Consider the following 22870-nt stretch of genomic DNA (forward strand, 5'->3'; position numbering starts at 1 on the left):
CATTGAGGCATGCTCACACGTCTGCGCATACATGCTGCCAGTAACCTCACCAACCCTAACCGGCTATGCTTCGCTGTGGTGATGTCTCTCGAACGTCCTGCTGCACGTTTCAGTGATGCTCGTCTTTGTGCCGTGGTGGCGCCCAGGCAGACAGCCATGCCAGCAACCGTGACAGCACTAGCACCTTTTTTCAAACGCTTTGTTAGGTCCTCACATCTTTTTCCAAGAAGACATCTTGGAAACATCTTGGAAAAGAAACAAAAGGAGCTCTGCAGAGGCGCGGATTTTACTCACGACCAGCAATCTTGTGCTACCACCATCAACGAATCAGAGACGCGAATCAGACAGCGAGTCGGAGAATCCAAGACATTTTCGCCTACCACCCTTCAAAGTCGTACAAGCCTTTGAAAGCATATATTCACTCATATAATCGACATCATCAAACGTCGGCCCCGAGAGGGGCTCGACATATGATCTAACAAATAAACGATACAGAGAAGATTAGCAGTGTCCCAGCAGATGGATGACCCTACTTGATCAGAAGAGACGTTCTCTCCGGAGAACAACTATGTTTTTGCAACTTTTTGGGAGCATCAGATGTGGAAGCCTTGAGATGTTCCAGATGATGTTGTACAAAATTACCTGATGGTGTCGAAGCATTAAATAAATTAGTATGTGGCGGCTGGCGACGCGTCTCTTTTTTTGTTGGCGCATTGTTTTTTCAAATTAATTTGAGCGCCGTAACCAAGATGTAACATTCGGCATAATTCGATTCACAACTCTTTCCCCTTTCTCCCATCTTCATGGGAGTCAAAACCGTAGCCAGAGCATCGGGACGGTCTTTAGCTTGAGAAGCTGTATCAGAGTGGTTCAAGGATTGCCTTGAAAGGTGGTCGTCCTCATGAGAGCATTCGCGCAAATCATCCTTTCTTGCAATACGGAGCGTGTGCCGAAATGCGGGGTGGTGCATCAAGCTGAGCTCTTTTTGCGGAGTCAGTCGGTGTCGGCGAAGGTTCGGTCGATCTGGACTGTGTGTAACACACCACGAGCAACAGCTAGACAGGGGCACAAATAGGTAGGCCAAGGTAGGCCACGTTTGTAATGGAAGGTTGGGCTGAAAAGGTGGTGGTCCATCGAACAACCTGGAAGGAGCAAAAGGAACAAGGCTCTGACGTTCGCAGCAGTTCTGCTGTACGGTGACTAACTCGAGATGTGTGATTGCTGTTTTTTGACGCAATGCTGCTGCTGCTGCGCCACGAAGTTGCACGTCGTTTTCCCGCTGCGCACGGCCGAAAAATTCTTATCAGCCATCCCACATCCCGATTTCCGCATCTGCTTGGTGCTTGCTTGCTTGGTTGACTCGTCTGATCCGCCGCTGTGGCGCATCTCATCGTTCTCTTCGTCCACCCATCATCACCTGCAAGATGTCGGCTCGTCGCGCTTCCAACCCTTTCACCAAGAACCAGGATGCGCCTGGTTACTACGACGATCACGCCTCATCCGACGAGCGTACTCAGCTGCGCTCGCTCGCTCAGCACATGCGCAAGCTCAGCATGAGCAACAGTGCCATATCAGACGACAGCACCGACCACCCTGCTTCCTACAACTCCAACGCGACCCCTTCTGGTAGCGGCAGCAACGGCGCGGCTACTCCACGAGCCGAAGCTGGCCCAGCCTCTGCCGCCACCGTCCCTGGCGCTCTTCAACCTATCGGAGGCGCCAAGTACACTCCCCACCGCGGCGATCTCCCCGACCCTGATCAAGCTTACGGCGAGGACCAAGACAAAGCCACCCTCCTGTCGAGCAGCCTCGGCAAGAGCTCTTCCGCATTCAACAACGGCCATGGACACAGCCTTGGCGACGGCGACGGTACTGGTGACGACAAGCAGCGCGTCATGCAGCGTGCCAGAGGAATTGTCCGCACCTACAGCATGGGTCAGCAGAAGCGTCGCCCTCAAAGGATGAATGACGATCCCGTCATCCTCTCGAGACGCATGAGCCACGACGCGGTCCAGCATGCACCGCGCCGCTTCATCGTCGATGTCGAAGAGACCATGCGTCTCGTGCTCGAGCAAGAAGACACCGACGGCAATTTCCAGATCTGCATCACCGACAGCGGTCCCAAGGTACTGTCCCTCGGCACCGCCACCAGCAACGGCTACAAGGGCTTCGACATTCGCGGCACCTACATGCTCTCCAACCTTCTCCAGGAGCTCGCCCTTGCCCGCGAGCATGGCCGCAAGCGTATCGTGCTCGACGAGTCGCGCCTCACCGAGAACCCGGTGGATCGTCTCTCGCGCATGATCAATCAGACCTTCTGGCACAACCTCACGCGCCGCATCGATGGTGATGGCCTCGACGCGATCCTCTCGGATCCCAAGAATCGCAGCAAGTCGCAGAACCCTCGCATCTACGTTCCCGCTTCCGAGACCGAGATGCTTCACTACTATCAAAAGGTGGCTCAGGAGCGTCCGTCACTCAACCTTACCGTAGAGTCGCTTCCGGCAAACATCACTGCAGAATACACGCGCGACCTCAACGACAAGCCTGGTCTGCTCGCGCTTGCCATGCGCGACGACATTGATCCCACCACCGGCGAGAAGAAGGGCCTCAAGGGTATTCCCTTCGTCGTGCCGGGCGCGCGCTTCAACGAGCTCTATAATTGGGACAGCTACTTTATCTCGCTCGGTCTCGTTGTGGACAACTTGATCGATCTCGCCAAGGGCACCGTCGACCACTTTATTTTTGAGATCAAGCACTACGGCAAGATCCTCAACGGTAACCGCACTTACTACCTCATGAGAGCCCAGCCTCCCTTCCTCACCGACATGGCTCTGCAGGTCTACTCGAGACTCGACCCCGCCCATGAGGCTGACAACAAGGAGTGGCTGCGCAAGGCCATCCAAGCTGCTATCAAGGAGTACCACACCGTGTGGATGAGCAAGCCGCGCTTTGATGAAAAGACCTGGCTCAGCCGCTACCGTCCCGAGGGTCTGGGTGTGCCACCCGAGACTGAGGCTTCGCACTTCACCCACATCCTTCGACCCTATGCCGAGAAGCACGGAGTCAGTGTCAACGAGTTCACGCGCAAGTACAACTACGGCGAGATCAAGGAGCCCGAGCTCGACACCTACTTTATGCACGATCGCGCCGTCCGCGAGTCCGGTCACGACACGACGTACCGCTTCGAGCGCAAGTGCGCCGACCTCGCCACCATCGACCTCAACGCTCTTCTGTACAAGTACGAGATCGACATTGCCACCGCCATCCGGGAGGTCTTTGACGATCGTCTCGAGCTCGAAGACGATTTTCTCTTGCACGGACCACTACCTCCTTCGCTGCTCAAAGACGGCAAAGGCCCTGCGCAGCCCTCACGCTCCATCGAGACGCCACAGACGAGTGCCGAGTGGTTTGCTCGTGCCGCACACCGCAAGGCGCAGGTGGACAAGTACCTCTGGAACGACGGCATGGGTCTCTACTTTGACTACGACACGCGACTCGAGGAGCCGATCGTGTACGAGAGCGTCACCTCCTTCTGGGCCATGTGGGCAGGTATGGCGAGCGAAGACCAGGCAGCCAAGCTCGTGCACAAGTCGCTCAAGCGCTTCGAGGAGCAAGGTGGTCTCGTGTCCGGTACCGAAGATTCGCGCGGCAAGATCTCAATCGACCGTCCCAACCGACAGTGGGACTACCCTTACGCCTGGCCACCCCACAACGTACTCGCCTGGGTCGGTCTCGAACGCTACGGCTACCTGGAAGAAGCGCGTCGCCTTGCGTACCGATGGCTCTACATGATGACGCTTGCCTTTGTCGACTTTAATGGGACGGTCCCGGAGAAGTTTGATGCCGTCAACCTGTCGCACATGGTCGATGCCGAGTACGGCAACCAGGGGATCGATTTCAAATGTGTGCCGCGCGAGGGTTTCGGTTGGATGAACTCAAGTTTCCAAGTTGGTCTCACTTTCCTCACCACTCATCAGCGTCGTGCCGTCGCAGCGCTGCAGCATCCGGATGAGTTTTTCAATGTTCGTCGTCATTAGCTGCAATTCCTGTATTTAGCTGTCGCGTCGCTGCGCATCCTAATGAATAATTTTGGCTTCTTCAGCCAACTTGACTGTGTCTGAACTTGATCTCGGGTTTACTGCGCTTCCATTCCTTCGATCTTGCACCCGCCCTCGCGCTTGCATTCACCCACATTCACCCTCATTCTCTCCGACATCGTCCTCGACCAAGATGCCGCCCCGACCTCCCGCGCGCCGCAGCAGACGCAGCGCTGTGCCCAATCGCGACCTTCTCGAATGCAAGAGAGAACTCGTTGATCTCCGTCAGGTCTGGGAAGAGATGTACTGCCTCGAAGCACTGTATCCGTTCGGCCACAAGGTCCTCGACTTTATCGAGGAAGCAATTGAGGCTGGCGGGCACAACCTGCGCTTGCCATACGAGCAAGATACGCTGCGCACGCTGTTCTCGGTTCCTCCTATGCCCGGGCACATCTTTGCCAAGCTCTTGGGCAACCCGGACAGCGTCGTCTTTTTCGATTCGAACAGCCTTAAACGGGACAAACGCCTGGATCTTTCTTCGTTCTGGCAGTCGTTTTCCTGCCGCTTTGACCAGCGATACAAGCCTCTCATGGCCAGCCAGACTCGTCTGTTTCAGCATGCAAAGGGTCTCGTCGAGTGCGGACCTGTCGAGCCTTCGACAAGTCTGTTTCCTGCATTCACCCTCTCGTCCGCCGCTGTTTTTCAGAAGCAGGAGGTGTCGATGTGCAGCGAGGGGGTTTTCCTGCCCCCGCATATGCCGCACAGCAGCATCGGCACGCTGCATACACTGGTGGAATTCGAGCAGCCCTTCGTCGCCTGGCCCCCCACCCCAAACAACCTGAGGCTCATGGAGCGCTGGCACCTGAAGTCGTTGGGCAGCTGGGATGAAGCTCTGGAATTGGCGCGCCAGCTCGAGCAACCCTCGTTCAACTATTTGCGCGACGGCGGCACGATCTACCTCGGCGCAGGCTACATCTGGATGACTCTCTCGCGCTTTACGGTCGGGGTCTATCGAATCAAGGTGGCAAACCCAGCCATCGCGGAGTGGGACAGCAACCTCCGCGCTTACAAGTCCACCTTTGATGCCGTCATCAACCGCTTTCCCGGCGAGAGTCTCGGGCACCTTGCTGCTGCAGTCGAGCGATTGCAGATCGAGCACAATCTGTGGAAGAGAGTTCTTGGCGGACTCCCGCAACAGAGGACGGCCGACACAGTCTCCAGGGCTGAGGTGAAAGATTTTATTGACCGGCAGGTTGATGACCTCAATCTCTTGAAGAGCCTACACGACGCGCTGCAAGCTGGTCGAGACGACGACGTGGGACCACTGCTGCTTGGTTACGGGCTCAAAGAGGAGGAAACGCCAGAGCCGAGTGCGCCTATGTTTGATGATGACGAAGACAGTGTGTACGCTTAGGTTGCGCACAAGCACACACACACACACACAGAGCAAGCACTGGCATTCCGAGTCGCGTGCATTAAGTGAGATCACTGCCTGAGCTTACCAATGAGTCGGAAGCATGCTTGCTGTTGGGGCGATACGAGCATCACGATGAAATTGAAAGAACTGCTAACGTGATTTTGAGAATTGCAACGTCAGCTTCGCTCAATGTCACTTGTTGTCTATTACAAAATTGACATTATGATCCAATCGCGAGCACCGTTACATTGGAGAAGCGACGTTGTTGGCAAACGTAACGAACACAGCGCAAGTAACGCTATACTGGAATTACTGTATGTTGCAATGCAGATCTGATGTTGGCTTGCGCAAAAAGGAATATTTTAAAAGGAAACAGACCCTGACTCGGCTCTGTCAGGACCGGGCCGGTTTTGAGCGGGGCCTTGTTTGAGCCGCGAGCATGTGATACCTCCTTCCGAACAGCGCTCGGGCCCGCTTTACTCCTCACTGCCACCATCTCCAGAATCGGCTTGCACCTGCCCTCGAACAAGATGTCTTCCGAAATCCTTCCTATCACTGCGCCCAAGCCATTCAAGATTGTCTACAGCGACGATGAGGTGCAAGATCTTCGCAACCGACTGCGCAACGCACGCTTGCCTGCTGCACCCTATCTACCCGAAGATGCACGCAAACCCATGAAGCTGGTCTACAAGCCCGACCTTCCTCTCGTCAAAGAACTCATCGACAAGTGGGCCAACACCGACTTCAGCGCCTTCCAAGAGCGCCTAAACCATTTCCCGCACTTTACTACTTCGGTCGACTGGTGCACGCAGCTACACTTTGTGCACAAGCGCTCGCAACGAGCCGATGCCATCCCTCTTATGCTCATCCACGGATGGCCTGGAAGCTGGTTCGAGTTCGCACATATCATTGACGATCTGGCCAACCCTACCAATGAAGATGCTCCTGCCTTCCACGTGGTCGTGCCCTCCTTGCCCGGATTTATGGACTCGACGCCGCCGCCTAGCAAGCAACCTGGTGTCGGCGATGTGCGAGGATACGCGCGCATCCTGGACGCTCTCATGCGTGGTCTCGGCTACGACAAGTATGCAGCACAGGGTGGAGATTGGGGTAGCCCGCATGCCCGCGCTCTCGGAGCCTTCCACTCGCACAAGGATGGTACGGGATGTCGTGCGGTGCACCTCAACTTTTGCCCCGTTGCCGCCAAAGGACTAAGCAAGTTCATGCTCACCACGCTTCCCGTCAAAGTGACGCTCGGAGTGGCCAAGCTTGTCTACGGTCAGGAGTACCTGATGATGGCGGCCAAAGGCATGTACTTTGAACAGAACCGCGCCTACTACGATGTACAGCGTACGCGCCCCGTTCAGCTGCTTTATGGACTTGTTGATTCGCCCGTGGGAATCCTCGGCTGGCTGGGAAATATCTACGACTCCCTCTGCGAACGTCGTCCCGACCACCCACGACTCAACCTGGACACCTGCCTCGAGATCGCCACGCTGTTCTGGTTTACACGATCGATCGGCACTTCGTTCATTCCTTACACCGTCAACGCCTACCTTCCAGAGCTCCACGGTGCCCACGATTTCAAGCTCCCAGTACCGCTCGGATACTCAGACTTCCCAGACGAGCTGGTCAACACGCCCAAATTTGTCGTCGACGCCACCACCACCACGGGAAAGACGAGGTGGATCGCAAAGGCACCCGTCGGAGGCCACTTTGCCGCACACGAGGAACCGAGCATCTTTGTCAGCCATCTGCGCAACGCGTTCGCCAAAGGTGGCCAGGGCTCCTGGAACGGTGCCGACGAAGGGATCATTGCGCCCCAGATCGCAGGTGGACTGTGGGACGAGGTCAGAGATCAAGAGGCGAGAGCTTCCAAGATCTGATGCTGGTTCAGCTTGACTTCCGCAAATTGTAGTAAAGTTACCTGGAAATGGAACCGTGTTCACAGCACAGGTCGACACTCGTGTGGCAGAAACAAAGACTGATCTGGAGAAAGAAGTAATGATTTTGATTGGACATTGTCACTGCCGAAGCTTATCAATGAGGCGCAGACATGCAATGTCGGGAGAGACCTGCTGCTCGTGCCAGATGTAATCGACCAGTTCCCATTGCCGACACTGGATTGCGAGTCGCAAGTGGGTTTGATCAAGAGTGAAAGGTCTGTGCTTTGGCAATGACTTTGCATTGTTGGCGTCCGACCATGCTGGCACGGCCGCAGAAATAGAGAGAGACCGCACAGCGTCGACATCCAGACTAGGACCGGTGACAAGAAGATGCAAAATGGCGAGGGATCCGTTGCGAATTGCGATCTGCGCGGCCAAGCCCTCTTTGCAACTGGGATCTGCGCCGAAGAGGAGTAGAAGGTGGGCGAGAGCATAGGCGCGGTGATGCACTGCCATTGCGAGAGGATAGCCTTGATGAGACGAGGCATCTGCTCTGTAACAAAGCAACAGAGTGAGGATCAGATCGTGGTCTTCTGGGCCCGGTATCGGGCCACTCGGGATGGAGGCGGGGTCCGAGGCGATTTTGGTGCATGGAGGCGCTTTTGCTGCGCTCCACACAAGCTCCTTGAGCTGAGCCAGACTGCTGGTGGACCTGCGAAGAGGTCGCTCTTGCTCTTGCTCTTGCTTGACGGCGGGAGGGGGAGCCTCGTCGCCGACGGCATCGTTGCGACGTCTGCGTCTCTTTCTGGGGCGAGACTGTTCTGATGCTTCCGCCGCTGCGGACGACTGTGGCGATGCCGAACCGTCCGCCGGACTGATGCGCCGAAAGAGCCTCTTTGGCAACTGATGTGTCATTGGGAAAGTCGGGAACAGACACTGTGGAAGAGACGCATTCGCCAAATGGACGACGCGTTCCAAGATCTTGACGGTGCAGATTGCCAGCTCTGCTGCAAAAGTGACTATGTCGAGATGGTTGGTGCGGATCAATGCGACGGTGCAGTCTGTGATTTGAAAGCGTACGGAGTGACGAGTTACGAGATTCTTGCAAGCTTTATGGCGTCGACACGGATGCTGCTTGATGAGACTGGTGACATGTTCGAGCCATCTTGCAAAGATGTACTTCGCCTTCACTGCACTGCTCGCATTCCCGCAGGCTTGACGGAAGTGCCGACAGACAAAGGGAAAGGATGAGGAGCTGGACAAGACCAAGATGTTGTGCAGGACTTCGACAGGCAGATGCTGGATTCCGACGGAGCCGATGTCTCTTCGGCTGTCCCGGTCTGCGCTCATGCCGAAACGATGCGGGCAGACCGAGTCAATACGATCCAGGTCATCGGAAAGGGCCGCGAAGTTCTGGAATGGTGTTGGTCTTGTTCAAGAACAAACTTTCGCCAGGGTCTCGTGCATCAATTTTTTTGGCCGGTCATCTACCTCCACACATCGTGCAAGGCCTAACATTGCTAAAGCAACGCAAAATTTGACGGCCGATAGGAAGAAAATTTGCGGCTTGGGCAACCATCACGTGAAGCTGAGTCCAAGTCACAGATGGCTGAGAAGCTTGCAAAGTGCGCAAAAAACCAGAGACTTGTTGCTGGCTATCAATCATCACTCACCACCTTACGACTCGATTCGATTCGACCTTTCAGCACTAGCCGTCGCCGTTCTGTCACCTGTAGCAGACACCGAACCACTCCACTGCACGCACATTCGCACACGAAACCGATTCTTTGCAGACTTTCACACAAAGTATCCGCCACACCAAGAACGAAAGCCAACATGCGTTTCTACCAAAAGGAACTGCCAGACGTCGACGAGGTGGTCATGTGCCAAGTGCAGCAGATCGCTGAGATGGGTGCCTACGTCAAGCTGCTTGAATACGACGGTGCCGAGGGAATGATCTTGCTCTCGGAACTCTCCAGACGTCGTATCCGCTCCATCCAGAAACTCATCCGCGTCGGCAGGAACGAGGTGGTGGTTGTCCTGCGTGTCGACAAGGAAAAGGGATACATCGACTTGTCCAAGCGTCGTGTCTCGCCCGAGGATGTGGTCAAGTGCGAGGACCAATTCACCAAGTCCAAGGCGGTGCACAGCATCATGGCGCATGTCGCCGGCAAGCTGGGACGCGAGGTGGAGGAGTTGTACGAGTCGATCGTCTTTCCGCTGCACACCAAGTATGGCCACGCATTCGACGCATTCAAGCTGGCCATCCTCGACATGGACAAGACCTTCGAAGGCATCCAGATGGACGACGAGGTGCGCAAGGAGCTGCAAGCCAACATTGCGCGCAGAATGACACCGCAGCCCGTCAAGATCCGTGCCGACGTCGAGGTCACCTGCTTCGGCTACGAGGGCATCGACGCGGTCAAGAAGGCGCTCCGAGCGGGCGAGGCCGTCTCGACCGAGCAGATCCCCATCAAGATCAAGCTCGTCGCACCACCGCTCTACGTGCTTCTCGCAAACTCGACGGACAAGGTGGGCGGTATTGCGTTGATGGAGCAGGCACTTGAGAAAATCACCGAAAGCATCCGCGCCAACGGCGGTGATGTCAACATCAAGATGAAGCCCAAGACAGTGAGCGAGGTGGAAGACCAGGAGTTGGAGCAGCTCATGGCCCGTGTCGAAAAGGAGAACGCCGAGGTCGAGGGAGACGAGGACTCGGAAGGCGACGAGTAAGCGCTCACCGTGTGACTGGCTGGTCTCTACATGGCATTTTGTTTGTATCAGTATTCCATCGCATCACGACATGATCACCCTCATTCTGTTGACTCGTTCGTTGTTGTCTTGGTGTGCGATTGAGGGAGGGATGTTAACGGATGGCCTCGTTCGTGAAAGGCACCGCGCTCGGCTGCAATTTCAAGCAGAGTTGTTGCTGGTAACGCGAGAAGAAGCGCTCGGTGACGGTGAAATGGTGAGTAAGCGTCAGCCAATTGAACCCTTTTCAAGCCAAAATCCGCAAGTGTTGCTTTCGAGGCTGCAGCTCTACCGATCTGCCCTCTCACCTCCAGCATCTCTTCCTCATTCTCTTCTCTTCCGCGAGTCTGATGAGTGAATCAACTCAGGCGGAGCAGCCAGGCCCTGCTGCCGCTGCCAGTGCCGCCGCTCCTGCAGTGCCGGCATCGCAGGACGAGGTCAACCACGCCAACCTCATCCTCATCGCGCTCACTGCCGGCTTGGGTCTCACCTTTCTCACCGTCGGTCTATGGAACGCGCTTCTCGTCGTGGCCGTCTCCATCCTCTTGGTCTGCAACCCGTGGGTGCGCACCTTGCTCGAGCTGCCCAGCACCGACGGCAAACGCGGCCTCAGCACCTTTGATCCCGCCCGTTACCTCCTTTCCTACACCGGCCCGTCTGCAGAACACAGCGGTAACGATGACGAGCTTTCCACCAAGGACCCGGACAAGGACCCCATCATGCAGACTGACCAACTCTACACGCTCACCGTCATGCCAGACGCGCTTCGAGACAGCAGCCAGACTATGATCCGTTTCGTCGTCCGCGACTTTGTTCAGGGCTGGTACGACAACCTTACCTTTGCCCATCCCAACTTCCCCATCTCTGCCGAGGCCAACATTTCCCACTCCGCTGCCAGCATCTACCTGCGCTCGCGTCAGCTCAAAAGCACCAACACCGCCGCCGAACTCTTGCTCACCGTGCAGAGCGTCTTGCTTTCCTCGTTGCGCCGTCGACGCGCTTCCACGCAGAATGCTGCCGGTGCTGCCTCTTCTGCGCGCTCCACCTGGCCCAGCACCACTGCTCGCGTCGACGCCCTACGCAAGGCGGTTCGAAAGCTTCTGTCGCGCAACCTCGCCCATGCAGAGCGTTCGAGTCCCGTGCTCATGCTTCTTCTTACGGAGATCCTCGCCAAGCAGGCCTGGCAAGTGGTTCAAACCATCGGCGACCCGGACTTTATCAACCAAAAGATTGTCGATTGGGCTGAGCCCGCTTCAGAGACCATCCTTGAAGGCCAGGCCATCTCGCTCGAAGAGCTCGAGCGTCTCAAGAGCCTCGATACTGCCGCTCTCCACCCACAAGCGGCAGAAGTGCTGCAACCTCGCATGGCTGGGAATGTTTCAATGACTGCGGCCGATCGCAGCGACAGGCCCGTATCAAAAGCAACTGCTCCACAACTGCCGCCCCGTTCGACTCAAAGCTCATCTCCGACAGCGTCTCGTGCACAGGCTCCCCAAGCATCCGGTGAAATTGGCGCCGGGCAGACCATGCAAACTTCCAGCGTCGATCCTCGCATCGCATACGACCAGGCTCCCCGCTCCGCTGGCCCGTCACTACCGCCTCGCCCGCGAATCACACCGCCAAGGAAAGCGAACAGCACGGGTCCGCTCTCAGCGCTTGGCGGATTCGCTACGGGTGCGCTCGGGGCCTTGGCGGATGCAGCAGAGCGTGCGGTAGATGTAGTTGGCGGCACCGTCGACGAGTTCGGAAACTTGCTCATGGTTCCCGCTGAGTCGTCGATGCGCACTCGGCCCAGCAGCAGCCAGAGCAACAGCACCGATGCGTCTCCTCGTCGCCGATATGCGCTTCTGGCCGAGAGGAATGAGAACGAGCCGAGTCCGATTCGAGGCAGTTCCAGTCGCGACGGAGGCCAAGGCCATTTTGCAGACAGTGCAGCGCCTGCGTATCACCTCGATGTACCTTCTGGCGTCGACGAGCCGCCACTGCCAGAATCGCTTCGACAGAGTGTTCGGACCAGCAACCAGCAGCCACCACACCCGTCACTGTCTGCCAGCGCAAGCGCAACCTCAGCCGGCGATGCCAATGCACCCGCGTTCAGCATTCCTGATACACCTGAACGGAGCTCGATGGATGCTCACCACTCGATCGTAGCACCCGCTCCTGTGGCCGCAGCCCTCAACCTCTCGTCGCGCGACAGCTTCTCCATCGACGAGCTCGAAGAAGACGAACAAGCCTCGTTGAGTGCCATGCACGACCTGCTGTCCGATCGCACCTCCCCTGCGTACGAGGCATTTGAAAACTTTCTCGAACACCCCGACAACCGTTTCTGCGCGCAAAACGAGGGCGAGTCGCTGCTCCGTCTGCACACACAGCTCAACACGCTAGCGAGCATTATGGAATTTGCCACGCTCGACGAACAGACGTTCCGTGCCGACGCGAGCACGATCCTCAGCAAGGCGCTCGAGCAGTTGCCGAGCACCTTACCTGCGACGCATGACGGCCAGCGTCCCGTGCTAGTGCGTAGGAGCGCGCAGCAAGTGTTGACCAACCTGGAGTGGTGCGCGAACATGGACGTGGTCGAGCCGTTGAGGGAAAACATTATTGCCAGGCTGGTGCAGCTGTACAGTGCGTACTTGGTCAGCAGCGGGCAACGGACGCAGCCGCAGCCGCAGCTGCAGCCAGAGAGCACACAGTCGAGTCCGAGCAGATCGAGGTTCTCGGCGACGTTGCCACGGACCGAGTCGCCGGAGCCCAACCAGCTTCGAGCTTTTCTTGACCGCGAAGATAGGCCCAGCTTCTCGAGCATGGACTCGGAGCGGCCTGCCATCCGGTACGAGACACGCCGAAAGACGACGGCGCCTGTTGCGAGCGTCACTTCAGTGCAGCCTGGTATGCAGACGCCGCCCCGTGCACCGTCTGTCCCGCCGGGACAAGCAGGGGCACGCGTGATGGGACCACCTTCAGGTCCGTCGAGACCCATGTCCGTGCCGCCGCGAGCGCCGTCTGTGCCGCCGAGGCCACAGCAGATGGTAGTGCCCGCTACAACTCCACCCGCACCTCGATCCCCTGTATCCAGCCAACAAGGCGTTGCTTTGTCTCCCGCACAGCCAGTCCAGCCTACGCGCTCGAGCATCGACAGCTCGCAGCCTCCCGCCGGCAGCAGCACCATCAGCATCACCGACATCAGCGCCAACGCCGAGAGCTCCAAACCGGTCGATGTGCGCACGCTGGAGGTGATGATCTCCGTCGAGGGCGCCGCCGAACCAGCCGAGGCCGCGTCGGTCACCAGCCCGGATGGATTCGTGCTCGTTCGCCGCTGGCACGAGTTTGAGCAGATGGACGCCGAGATCCAGCGGCAGCCGCGCTCGGGTAGTCGGCTGCCGCGTCTTCCGATGGTGAAGGGGAGGAGGAGCGCTGAGGTGTGTCGGTCCCTAGAGGTGTATCTGGCGGAGCTGCTGGTGCCGGCGAACCGTGTGCAGTTAGCGGGGGTGGGTGGGGCGAGGAGGTTTTTTGATCGGACAAGGGCGGGGGCTTCGGCGGAGGATCTGAGGCGCAAGGGCGGGGCGGGGGCGATTTTGGGTGGCATTGGGAAGGGAATTGTGAGTGGTGTGGGGATGGTGGGTAAGCAGGCGCTGTCGACGGCGACGGGGGTGCGCAGCGGTGCGGATGTCGCACCGGATGAAACGATGTCTCCGCTCCGATCGGGTTCTGTAGGGGATGCTTCGACGCTGCGCGCTGGCCCGTCGCCAGACAGTGCAGCCACGCGCTTGGTGCGCACCTCTTCGCCCGTGGTCGATTCTGCGTCCAGCACCACATCGGCCTTTGTGTCACGCACAAACTCACCGGCCCCCTCGCCCTCGCGTCGACCGGGCGGTGCACCCACACAGCTCGGCACGAACAACGCCGCCGCTGCCGCGAGCCGAGCTGCGTCCGAGCTGAGTGCACGTCACCTGGACATGCTGCTCTCGTCGATCTTTGCCGTTGCCGACGAGGCGTTCAACCTGCAAGGCGGGTGGACGCTGCGTCGGGGCATGCTGCGCGTGCTCGAGCAGGTGGTCCGCACGACGTACGCCAGCTCGATCATCGCCGGGTTCAACAATTCTGCGGCCTCGCTCAACGTGGACAACTTTGCCAAGTGGATTGCGGACCTGACCAACACCATGTGGCCGGGCGGACGTCGATGGGGGTCCGAGATTGGAACACCGGACGAAAAGAAGCCTAGGACGCGCGACGAGATGCAGCGCACCGCGGAGAGGGCCCGCGAGATTGTCGTCTCGTACGCGCCTGCCCAGGCTGGGTATTTGTTAGGGCCTGGAGGCAAGGTCGCGTGTGTCAAGGCGCTGGCCGAGGTGCATGCGACGTTGATGGATCCGATCACGGCGTGTGATTTGGGGCTAACGGTCGTGCTCAAGGCGCTGGACATGGCGAGTCGATGAAGGCTCGGCCGCTTTTCACAAGAGCAAACACATGAGGTATAGAACCGTAGAAACGTAGAAAGATGATGTGATGTGATGCTATGCAAATACAATGCGTGCCTGCTCAATGCCCAAGTGTCCAAGCTGTCGTTTGATCTCAGAGCGAAATCTCACCGGGGATTCGAGCCGACCAGTGACTGGCAAACCACTCGTGCATGATGCCGTTCAGCTTGCGCGTCCCCTCGGCCCCTTCTTTAATGTCGTCATTCAGACAGACGTAGGTCGTCGGCTCAGCTGTCGCGAGCGTATCGTCGACGGCCTTGAGCTGCCCCGGCAGGCGCGAGGCGTACTCGACCTTGTAGAACGTCGAGGGTGTCGAGCCCAACACGTACTGGTACCGCTGGATGAGGCGGGTGCACCACGTTCGGAGCGAGATCTGCTTTCCCTGCGGATGGGGAGGGAGGATGGAAGCGAGGGAGAAGTTGGATGTGCGCCAGTCAGGGGTGAGCGGGAGGTGTGCTCTGGAGCCGAGGTCGATGAAGGAGGGGGCGACGTGAAGAGTGGCAGAGGGAGGCGGGAGGAAGGCCGAGATGCCCGACGCACCGGATGCGTGCAGGAGCGCGGCGAGGATGCAGTCGCCACACGACGCCTGCGCGAAGGCGATGCGTCTGAACAGCGAGTCTGCGCTTTCGCCCGCTGACGCCTGCGGGGCAAAGCACTTCGAAAGGGAAATCTGGCAGACGTGGCGCGTTTCCGACCTGTCCGACGGCAGCCAGGAGCGTGCGTGTCTTCGTCTTTCTCCCGGGGTTTCGCCACTCAGATCAGGATAGCCGTTGCGACTTCGCTCCCACGGCCAGCTCCAATCGAGATACGATAGTGCATGGCCGTCGTGCGACGAGAACGAGTATTGCGTGTTCTTCGGTGCTGGCACACCGGCCTTTTCGAACGCGTCCGCATCTGCGTCTCTGGACCTGCGCACCGGTCGTCGAACATCGATCTTGTTCGCACCATCAGCAGCACCGTTCGCCTGGGCCAGCTCTTCCCACATAGCCCTGCTTACCTCACTCGAAATCCACCCTGCCTCACCGCCCCACTTTGCCACTGCCCACGTCCACAACAACGCCTCTCGATGTCGCTCCACAATGTACCAGCTCGCCAAAAAGAACGCCTGGATCGAATCAGGTACCTCCTCCTGCGCCCGGAACCGCGCCAGGGTCGTGTTCGCAAATGCATCCGGAAACGTCTGTGCCGCCTCCTTGAGCAAAGGCAACGACAGGCTGCGCGGGTGGTGTGTAATGTACGGCAGCGTCCGCATGGGGAAGCGCTGCCCCAGAATCCATGCAGCACGCTTGATCCCCACCTCTTCCCCTGCCGGGTTCCACAGTCGCTGGAACGGATGCTCGCTCGGGCGGTAGAACGAAAACAGGCGCGTGTCGCTCTTGATCACCGTGCCGAAGAGCGGGGACGTGAGGTCCGCGACGGCGTTGGGCACCATGGTGAAAAAGTCGTCGTTGAGGTAGACCAGCTGGTCCGAGGAAGCGTTGGGCAGGTTGAAGAGCTGCGACTCGACCGCGAGGCTGTTGAAGCTGGGCAGGGTCTGCGCGCGCCATGTGTCGACATCGTCGCTCGTCAGCAGGTGCTGCTCTCCGGACCGCTGCATGGGTCGAAAGTACTCGGCGTCATGGTGCAGCTCAACTCCTACCTCTGCACCACCAGCCGATACATTGAGCCAGTACGGCACCTGCCCCACCATCACTTTCCCGCCCTTTCCCGGGGGTATCGCTACGCCCTCGGCCGCGCTCTCTGGTAATGGATACGCCGAGGCCATAATATGCATCTTGCCGATCCCCTTGCTGCCTCCGAAAGACTGGTACGCCGAGCGCATCGAATACAACAGCTCGTTGTGATCCGCGTACCGATGCTGTGCATCCACGTTGATGCGAGACGATGGGCGGTAGGCGTTGCGCGCCAGCACCTGGGCTGGGTCGCTGCCGTTGACCCACGCCCACACGGCGTCGATCTGGAGCCCTGCACTCAGATCCGTGTCTCGACACGCGTCACCCCAGCGATGGTGCGCCACCCACTCTTCGACACACGCATCGCTGAGGGCATCGTAGGCGCGGATGGGGAGCACGTCTCGCGAAGCGACTCCGGGCGATACGTCGCGGAACAGCCGATGCACCGACTGTGCTGCACTGGCCGGTGCGGGTTCATCTGCGCTGCTGGAAAAAGGCGCTTGTGGGTAGGATGCCGTGGCGAGCTGCTGGTGGAGAAGGTCGAGTGCCTGACTCCTTGCTTCTGCTTCTGACGCTGCGGAGCGTGGGAAGAAGAACGGCAGCACGGCAGCATGGACCGTGTACGCCAGGACCAGGAGCACAGCGAGCCATCGGAGATGCCAAGCGAGGTTCCGTCGACGAAACACCGCTTTCTTGCTCAAGCCCCGAAATGGTGCCGACGAGATAGGTGACGATGGCGAAGAGGTTTCGTTGGATGCTGATGGGCCGGTGGCGCCGCCTTGGGCACTGACGCTGCCACGAGGAGTACTGGTGGCGAGTGGGAGGTATTGCCGGTAGCGATTCGAGAAGGGTTCGGTCAGCGGGCGCAGGTATCTCAGCATGATGTAGAAGTGGAAAGGGCGCGAAAGCGAGAGAATGATGTAGAGCAACGACGTGGGATAGGAAGCAGCCGTAGTCGCTAGACTCGAGCTGATAATGGAGAAAGGGAGAGAGAGAGCTCTATACAGCCGCACATCTACAAAGTCGGTGGTGTCGCGGCTTCTGTGTCGTCGTCGTCCTCACCGTCGTCGTCGTTGTTGTTATTGTCGTCGCCGTGCGTCGTCGTAGATTAGATGCGGATGGTTGTACGATGTTGAGCGAGGCACCCCTTGACACAAGAGACACATACAGGCTGGATCCAGGCTCACAAGGGGTAATGCCAAGCTAACACAAGGCCAGTCATCACCACAGGGAAGGGCGCCAAGGAATCGAATCGCCAGGCATAACGCCTGTCCTCACTCCCCCGCGCCAACACGCAGAACGGCAAAACCAAACCCATGGCTGAAACCCCTCAAGACCGGCAGCCTAGCTAGCTGTCAAACGCGAAAGCCAGTCCGCACGCAGAGAAGGGAGGGGCCATCGAAGTGCACTGCCCGCATGGTATTGCAAGTTTCTTTTGGCGTGAAGTTTGCTGACTCGGAACGCGGTGTCGCTGACCGTACGGAATTTCGGAAGTCAAGAGGGTGACGAGAGCAAACGAGCCAAGCCAAGTGAACCGAACCCTGTGACATGTGGATCATGAGCAGAACTGTAAGCGAGAGCGAGAGCGAAGGGTGGGGCGCGGTGACAAGATCGTGTGAGCGGGGGCAAAAGCCAAGAACACCGTTTCGAGCAGACTGGACTAGTTCTGCAACCGAGTCCGGGCTGGGAATGCGTGTTCCGACCACCGTCTGCAGCAGCAACTTGCAGCACCAGAGGCAGCAAGATAGAGAAAGTTTTAACGGCGAAGCGCGTGTCATGTGTGTTGCGAGTGACAAGCGATAGGAGACACGCACCGCTGGGATCGACCGGAATGCTCTCAGTTGAGGTGCGATTTCCCGAAGTGCCCGGTCTTTCAGCGCTCCCACCAGGCCCAGTAAGGTACTCTACTGACTAGGCGAGGCGAGAGAAACTCCTGGCACCGACTGCCGAGAGATAAATCCGCGTGGTTTCATGAGGAGTTGCAGCACAACAAAAAAGCCACGCTGGTAACCCCCCCCCCCCCCCACGAAGCTTTTGGCTCCATGATGATGATGAAGATTGTCTCGAAGCAGCTTCATTTCCTTTTCCCTTCTCGCTCTCACTCTCACTCCCCATCTCCTCAATTCGCAGTCACAGGAAGGATAATGGCGAATGACGATAGTGACTGTAGGGAGAGGTGTGGAGACCGGACCGAATGACGTGGTCGGCGTCTCCGATGCTGTTTACACACCGAGAGAAAAATTTCCGAAGCGATTAAGAAAAAAAGCTTGGCACGTCAGAGAAGGCAAGCGCGCGCGTTTGCTGTACCTACAGCGGTCGTGTGACTGGTGTCATGCATCCCGTCACCCAGGCAGGAAAAAATGCGAGCTTGGCTCCGCTCCGCAACAACACCGATCCCGGTCAATTTTTCCAGTCCACAATTACTCACTCCCCGCTCTTTTCAAGTTCGCGCCTGATCCTTGTATCCGAATCCGATTCGTGTCATGACCACAACCGCCGTCAGTTGTGGCTACTGACCACGAGGACCACGAGGACCACGAGGTTGCTGTGAAGTTATGCGTGCAAGCAGCGTGTGTTTATCGGCAAACCGACCTAGAGCATGCGCCAGGCTGTGTGTCAGCACGGAAGCAAGCGAGCAAAAGCATGCGTGCGATTCGGCTTGCATCCCGGCAGATCTTTCCCTTGGGACGATGAGCACACGGTGCATTGCGCTGTGCATCGCGCGGTTGCAGGGTCGATGGGGCGCAGGCAGAGGGCCATACTGTACTGAGACACTTGGCAACCATTCACCACCACTCATGCGCTTGCTGACCGCGTGGTCGCTTCGGAATTTTGAGTTTTTTCCCCCTTCCCTTTATCAATTGCAGCACTACAGCTGCTTCTCTTGGCAGGCACACGCGCGCTGTCACTCTCCGGGACGCCCGCCTGGCTCTTGGCAGCAAGGCGCTCGCTCGCTCACTTGAGGCGCTGCATGTGCTGCACGACCAAACTCCGCGGATCCGCGTTGGTGCGGAAATCGCTCAGCTTGAACGCCGTCATTCCGGATGGATCGGAAGTGGTGTCCCGGTTCTCGTTCAAGTGGCCGCTTGGTCTGCGCTTGCGGCTACAGTACTGTAACGTGATGGGCTCGTCGTCGCAGTCTAGGTTTGCACTAGTCTGCACCTCGCTTTGTTGCCAGCTGAAACAGGTTGCTGCACAGGACTGAAGAGACCGTCACGGATTTTCTAGCGTGTTAGACCGTCGTTAGAACCGACCAAACTTTGAAAAGAAGCGGGATCAACGAGACATGCACATCGGCGACATGATCTGTCCTCAGAACCCGATGGGATGGGATCTATCGTTGCTCTGCTGGTGCGCTTCCCGTGCCTGTGGGCGGCCCGTGTGTTAACAAGGGATGCGGGGTAAAGGGATGGCCCAGCACAGAGCTCCGCTGCCATGGCCACAACGCGTGCTGGAATAGGGGCGGCACACCTCGGCTGCAGCGCGCTTGGGGTGTCTGTTGAAACAGCATGATGTGCACAAGCACGCTGGCACCTTTTACCCCGCACAGGGTTCAGGGCGTGGGGCAAGCGCAAATGTCAGCGCGGCACAGGGATCTCGCTTCTGTGCTCAATAATGGTCGTTATTGTTGTTGATGTTGTTGCTGCCCGAGTGGTTCGTATCAACTCCGCTGGAGAGGGCCTCGCTGTCAAAACGCGCAAGAATACTGTGCGGCACACGAGGCTTTGGCGCCAGTCCTGACGTTGAAGAAAGCTGTCTGTAAGGCATTACCCTGCTGCCTTTCCCTATGGGTCTTACAGCCAGAGCCGTTGCGTCGACAAAGAACGGTAGACAAGGAGTAGCCTTCACCATGGTGGTGGTGATCATAATGTTTGCAAGCCTGGGGCGGCGGAGAAGCGAATAAATAGTCACTCGGACGAGTAGAGGGGGCTGGTTGTGATGCGGAGCTCGAGTCGCTTAGACCAGCCTTGCTTTTCACGCGCAAAGCCATTTGCATTTCTGCGCGCACGCATCCAACGCCGATTCATCCCTAGCCTTCTCCATTACGGTGGGAAGAGAACAGATATACGTCGCCAAAGGCAGTTTGACATCGATGACTAGACCAAGTCAGAGGCAGGCATAAGAATGGACGACGAGACGAGAGAATGGTCACTGTGAAGGAAGGATAGACACATGGAACCCTTGACGGTGCAGATCGAATGCGAAAGACAAAAAGGCTCAGCGAGCGTGTGAAAGTCGGATTACAAATTGGACCGAACATCATTCGGCGCGCGACTGTCGAGCGACCCTTGAAAATCCCTTTTTTGTTTTCTCACCTCAAGCGAAACGCTTCCGGTTCACATCGCTTCCATGCTCTGGCTGCAGTCTAAAGACTAGACGCTGCCCTACCACGGCGCTAGGCTAACCGTATCTTTAAGAACACCAGCGAGTCAAGGAGCGTCTGAAGGTGTAGACACCCTCGTATACTCGAACTGCGGACAAGGTTCGCGTGCCAGTTGTACTGCAACAAGATGAAACGGTCGAATGCACGTTTGTGGCTGAGTGAGAGGGCGTGTGTGTGTGTGCTGGCTGAAAAAAGAGAATGGCGAAGAGGCATGTATGCAAGCTTACCCCGCAGTCGGCTTGTTCGGAGCTCGGCTGCTGCTTGGCGTTGCTTTGCCCGTTTTCAACCTCCAGAGACACAGAGCAAGCCTTTCGCTATCTCCCCCTCCGCCCCTCGACCGCCCAATCAGAACAGCGGCGATTGTCGTCCATCCTCCGCCCCCTCACTTACCCTCTTCGCCCTTCCTTTCTTCTCACCACATCCATCGCACCAACCCTTCTCTGCTCCTCATCCTACCGGGAGCCCTCTCTCTACACATCCTCCTCCGCCGTTTCTAACCGCATACAGCCGCTACCACTCACAATGTCCGCACAGAAGCAGGGCTCGTCTGCCCCGCAGCGCAAGGAGTACTCGCGTGAAGAGGTCGCCAAGCACAACAAGCAAGGCGACCTGTGGATCGTCATCGACGCCGAGGTCTACAACGTCTCCAAGTTCTCCGAGCTCCACCCCGGTGGTGAAAACGTCTTCCACGACGAAGAGGTGGCCGGTCAGGACGCCACCGAGACCTTCTTCGGTCTGCACCGCCGCGAGGTGCTCGCCAAGCCCCAGTACCAGCGTCTCATCATTGGTACCATCAAGGGCGAACAGTCCAAACTCAAGCCCGACCCCGTCGGAAGCCCTTCGCGCGTCCCGTACGGCGAGCCTACCTGGCTCACCGCTGCCTACCACTCGCCTTACTTCAACGACTCGCACCGCCGCCTTCAGCGCGAGTGGCGCAAGTTTGTCGATGAGGAGATTGTCGAGGTGGCGCAGCGATGCGAGGACAACGGCAAGCGTCCCGACGTTGAGCTGGTCAAGAAGCTCGGTGCCAATGGCATCAACGCCATGCGCATGGGCCCGGGCAAGCACCTCCACGGCCGCAAGCTCTTTGCCGACATCAAGGGCGAGGAGTTTGACTACTTCCACGAGCTCATCTTGACTCAAGAGCTCGTCCGATGCGGTGCCCGTGGCTTCGGTGACGCACTCAACGGAGGCATGGTCATTGGCTTGCCGCCCGTGATGAACTTTGGCTCGGACGAGCTGAAAAAGGAGGTCGTCGAGCCGGTCCTGGCTGGTGACAAGTACATCTGCCTCGCCATCTCGGAGGCCTTCGCCGGCTCGGACGTCATGGGCCTGCGCACCACGGCCACGCTCACCGAGGACGGCGAGCACTACATTGTCAACGGCACCAAAAAGTGGATCACCAACGGCACGTTCGCCGACTACTTTTCCACCGCGGTCAAGACGGACCAGGGCTTTGCCATGATTTGCATCCCGCGCTCGTGTGGCAACATCGAGACCAAGCAGATCAAGACGAGCTACTCGACCACCGCCGGTACCGCTTACATCACATTCGACAATGTCAAGGTGCCCAAGAAGTACCTCATTGGCGAGGACGGCATGGGCATCTACTATATCCTCTCGAACTTCAACCACGAGCGATGGGTCATGTGCTGCTCGACGATCCGCGCGGCGCGCGCCGTGTGCGAGGAGTGCATGCTCTGGATCCACCAGCGCAAAGTGTTTGGCAAGCCGCTCACCAGCCAGCCCGTCATCCGCCAGAAGATGGCGCAGATGATCTCGCTCGTCGAGGCCGCGCAGAACTGGCTCGAAAACATCACCTTCCAGATGTGCAAGATGTCGTACGCCCAGCAGTCCAAGTTCCTCGCCGGACAGGTCGGCCTGCTCAAGTCGTGGAGCACGCGTGTCTCGCACGAGGTCGCCGACGGCTCCGTCCAGATCTTTGGCGGCCGTGGCTTGACCAAGACCGGCATGGGCAAGTTTACCGAGATGTTCCACCGCACCTACAAGTTCGACGCCGTTCTCGGTGGGTCTGAGGAGGTGCTGGCGGATTTGGGTATCCGACAGGCGCTCAGGATGATGCCTGAGAACGCACGTCTTTGAGAAACGAGGCGCTGGATAGCGTGTTTTTTAGGTCTCGTAATGTGCTCAGATACTCAAAACAGAGGAAGGACGATCGTGTGTGTGTGTGTGTGTGTGTGTGTAAGTTGTGTAGGATGTGCAAACAGTGAGACATGGGAT

The 22870-nt window shown here is 58.0% G+C and overlaps 7 protein-coding genes across 7 annotated transcripts; 6 read left to right on the top strand and 1 right to left on the bottom strand.

Moving 5' to 3' along the window:
• Nucleotides 1–1424: 1424 nt before the first annotated feature.
• EX895_004252 (uncharacterized protein) lies at nucleotides 1425–4040 on the top strand (the record flags this gene model as incomplete). Its single annotated transcript, XM_029884848.1, has 1 exon — nucleotides 1425–4040. One exon carries the CDS (start codon nucleotides 1425–1427, stop codon nucleotides 4038–4040), a length of 2616 nt encoding a protein of 871 aa, XP_029738598.1.
• A 193-nt stretch (nucleotides 4041–4233) lies between these two features.
• EX895_004253 (uncharacterized protein) lies at nucleotides 4234–5454 on the top strand (the record flags this gene model as incomplete). The annotated part of the gene is made up of 1 exon (XM_029884849.1): nucleotides 4234–5454. The coding sequence occupies one exon, from the start codon at nucleotides 4234–4236 to the stop codon at nucleotides 5452–5454; it is 1221 nt and encodes a 406-aa protein (XP_029738599.1).
• Nucleotides 5455–5987: 533 nt separating this feature from the next.
• EX895_004254 (uncharacterized protein) lies at nucleotides 5988–7343 on the top strand (the record flags this gene model as incomplete). Its single annotated transcript, XM_029884850.1, has 1 exon — nucleotides 5988–7343. The coding sequence occupies one exon, from the start codon at nucleotides 5988–5990 to the stop codon at nucleotides 7341–7343; it is 1356 nt and encodes a 451-aa protein (XP_029738600.1).
• Nucleotides 7344–9179: 1836 nt separating this feature from the next.
• On the top strand, nucleotides 9180–10076 carry EX895_004255 (uncharacterized protein; the record flags this gene model as incomplete). Its single annotated transcript, XM_029884851.1, has 1 exon — nucleotides 9180–10076. The coding sequence occupies one exon, from the start codon at nucleotides 9180–9182 to the stop codon at nucleotides 10074–10076; it is 897 nt and encodes a 298-aa protein (XP_029738601.1).
• Nucleotides 10077–10444: 368 nt separating this feature from the next.
• On the top strand, nucleotides 10445–14530 carry EX895_004256 (uncharacterized protein; the record flags this gene model as incomplete). Its single annotated transcript, XM_029884852.1, has 1 exon — nucleotides 10445–14530. One exon carries the CDS (start codon nucleotides 10445–10447, stop codon nucleotides 14528–14530), a length of 4086 nt encoding a protein of 1361 aa, XP_029738602.1.
• Nucleotides 14531–14666: 136 nt separating this feature from the next.
• EX895_004257 (uncharacterized protein) lies at nucleotides 14667–17126 on the bottom strand (the record flags this gene model as incomplete). The annotated part of the gene is made up of 1 exon (XM_029884853.1): nucleotides 14667–17126. The coding sequence occupies one exon, from the start codon at nucleotides 17124–17126 to the stop codon at nucleotides 14667–14669; it is 2460 nt and encodes an 819-aa protein (XP_029738603.1).
• A 4025-nt stretch (nucleotides 17127–21151) lies between these two features.
• On the top strand, nucleotides 21152–22732 carry EX895_004258 (uncharacterized protein; the record flags this gene model as incomplete). The annotated part of the gene is made up of 1 exon (XM_029884854.1): nucleotides 21152–22732. The coding sequence occupies one exon, from the start codon at nucleotides 21152–21154 to the stop codon at nucleotides 22730–22732; it is 1581 nt and encodes a 526-aa protein (XP_029738604.1).
• Between the last annotated feature and the right edge of the window lie 138 nt (nucleotides 22733–22870).

Source organism: Sporisorium graminicola, chromosome SGRAM_3, assembly GCF_005498985.1.
Source record: "Sporisorium graminicola strain CBS 10092 chromosome SGRAM_3, whole genome shotgun sequence".
Lineage (NCBI taxonomy): Eukaryota > Fungi > Basidiomycota > Ustilaginomycetes > Ustilaginales > Ustilaginaceae > Sporisorium > Sporisorium graminicola.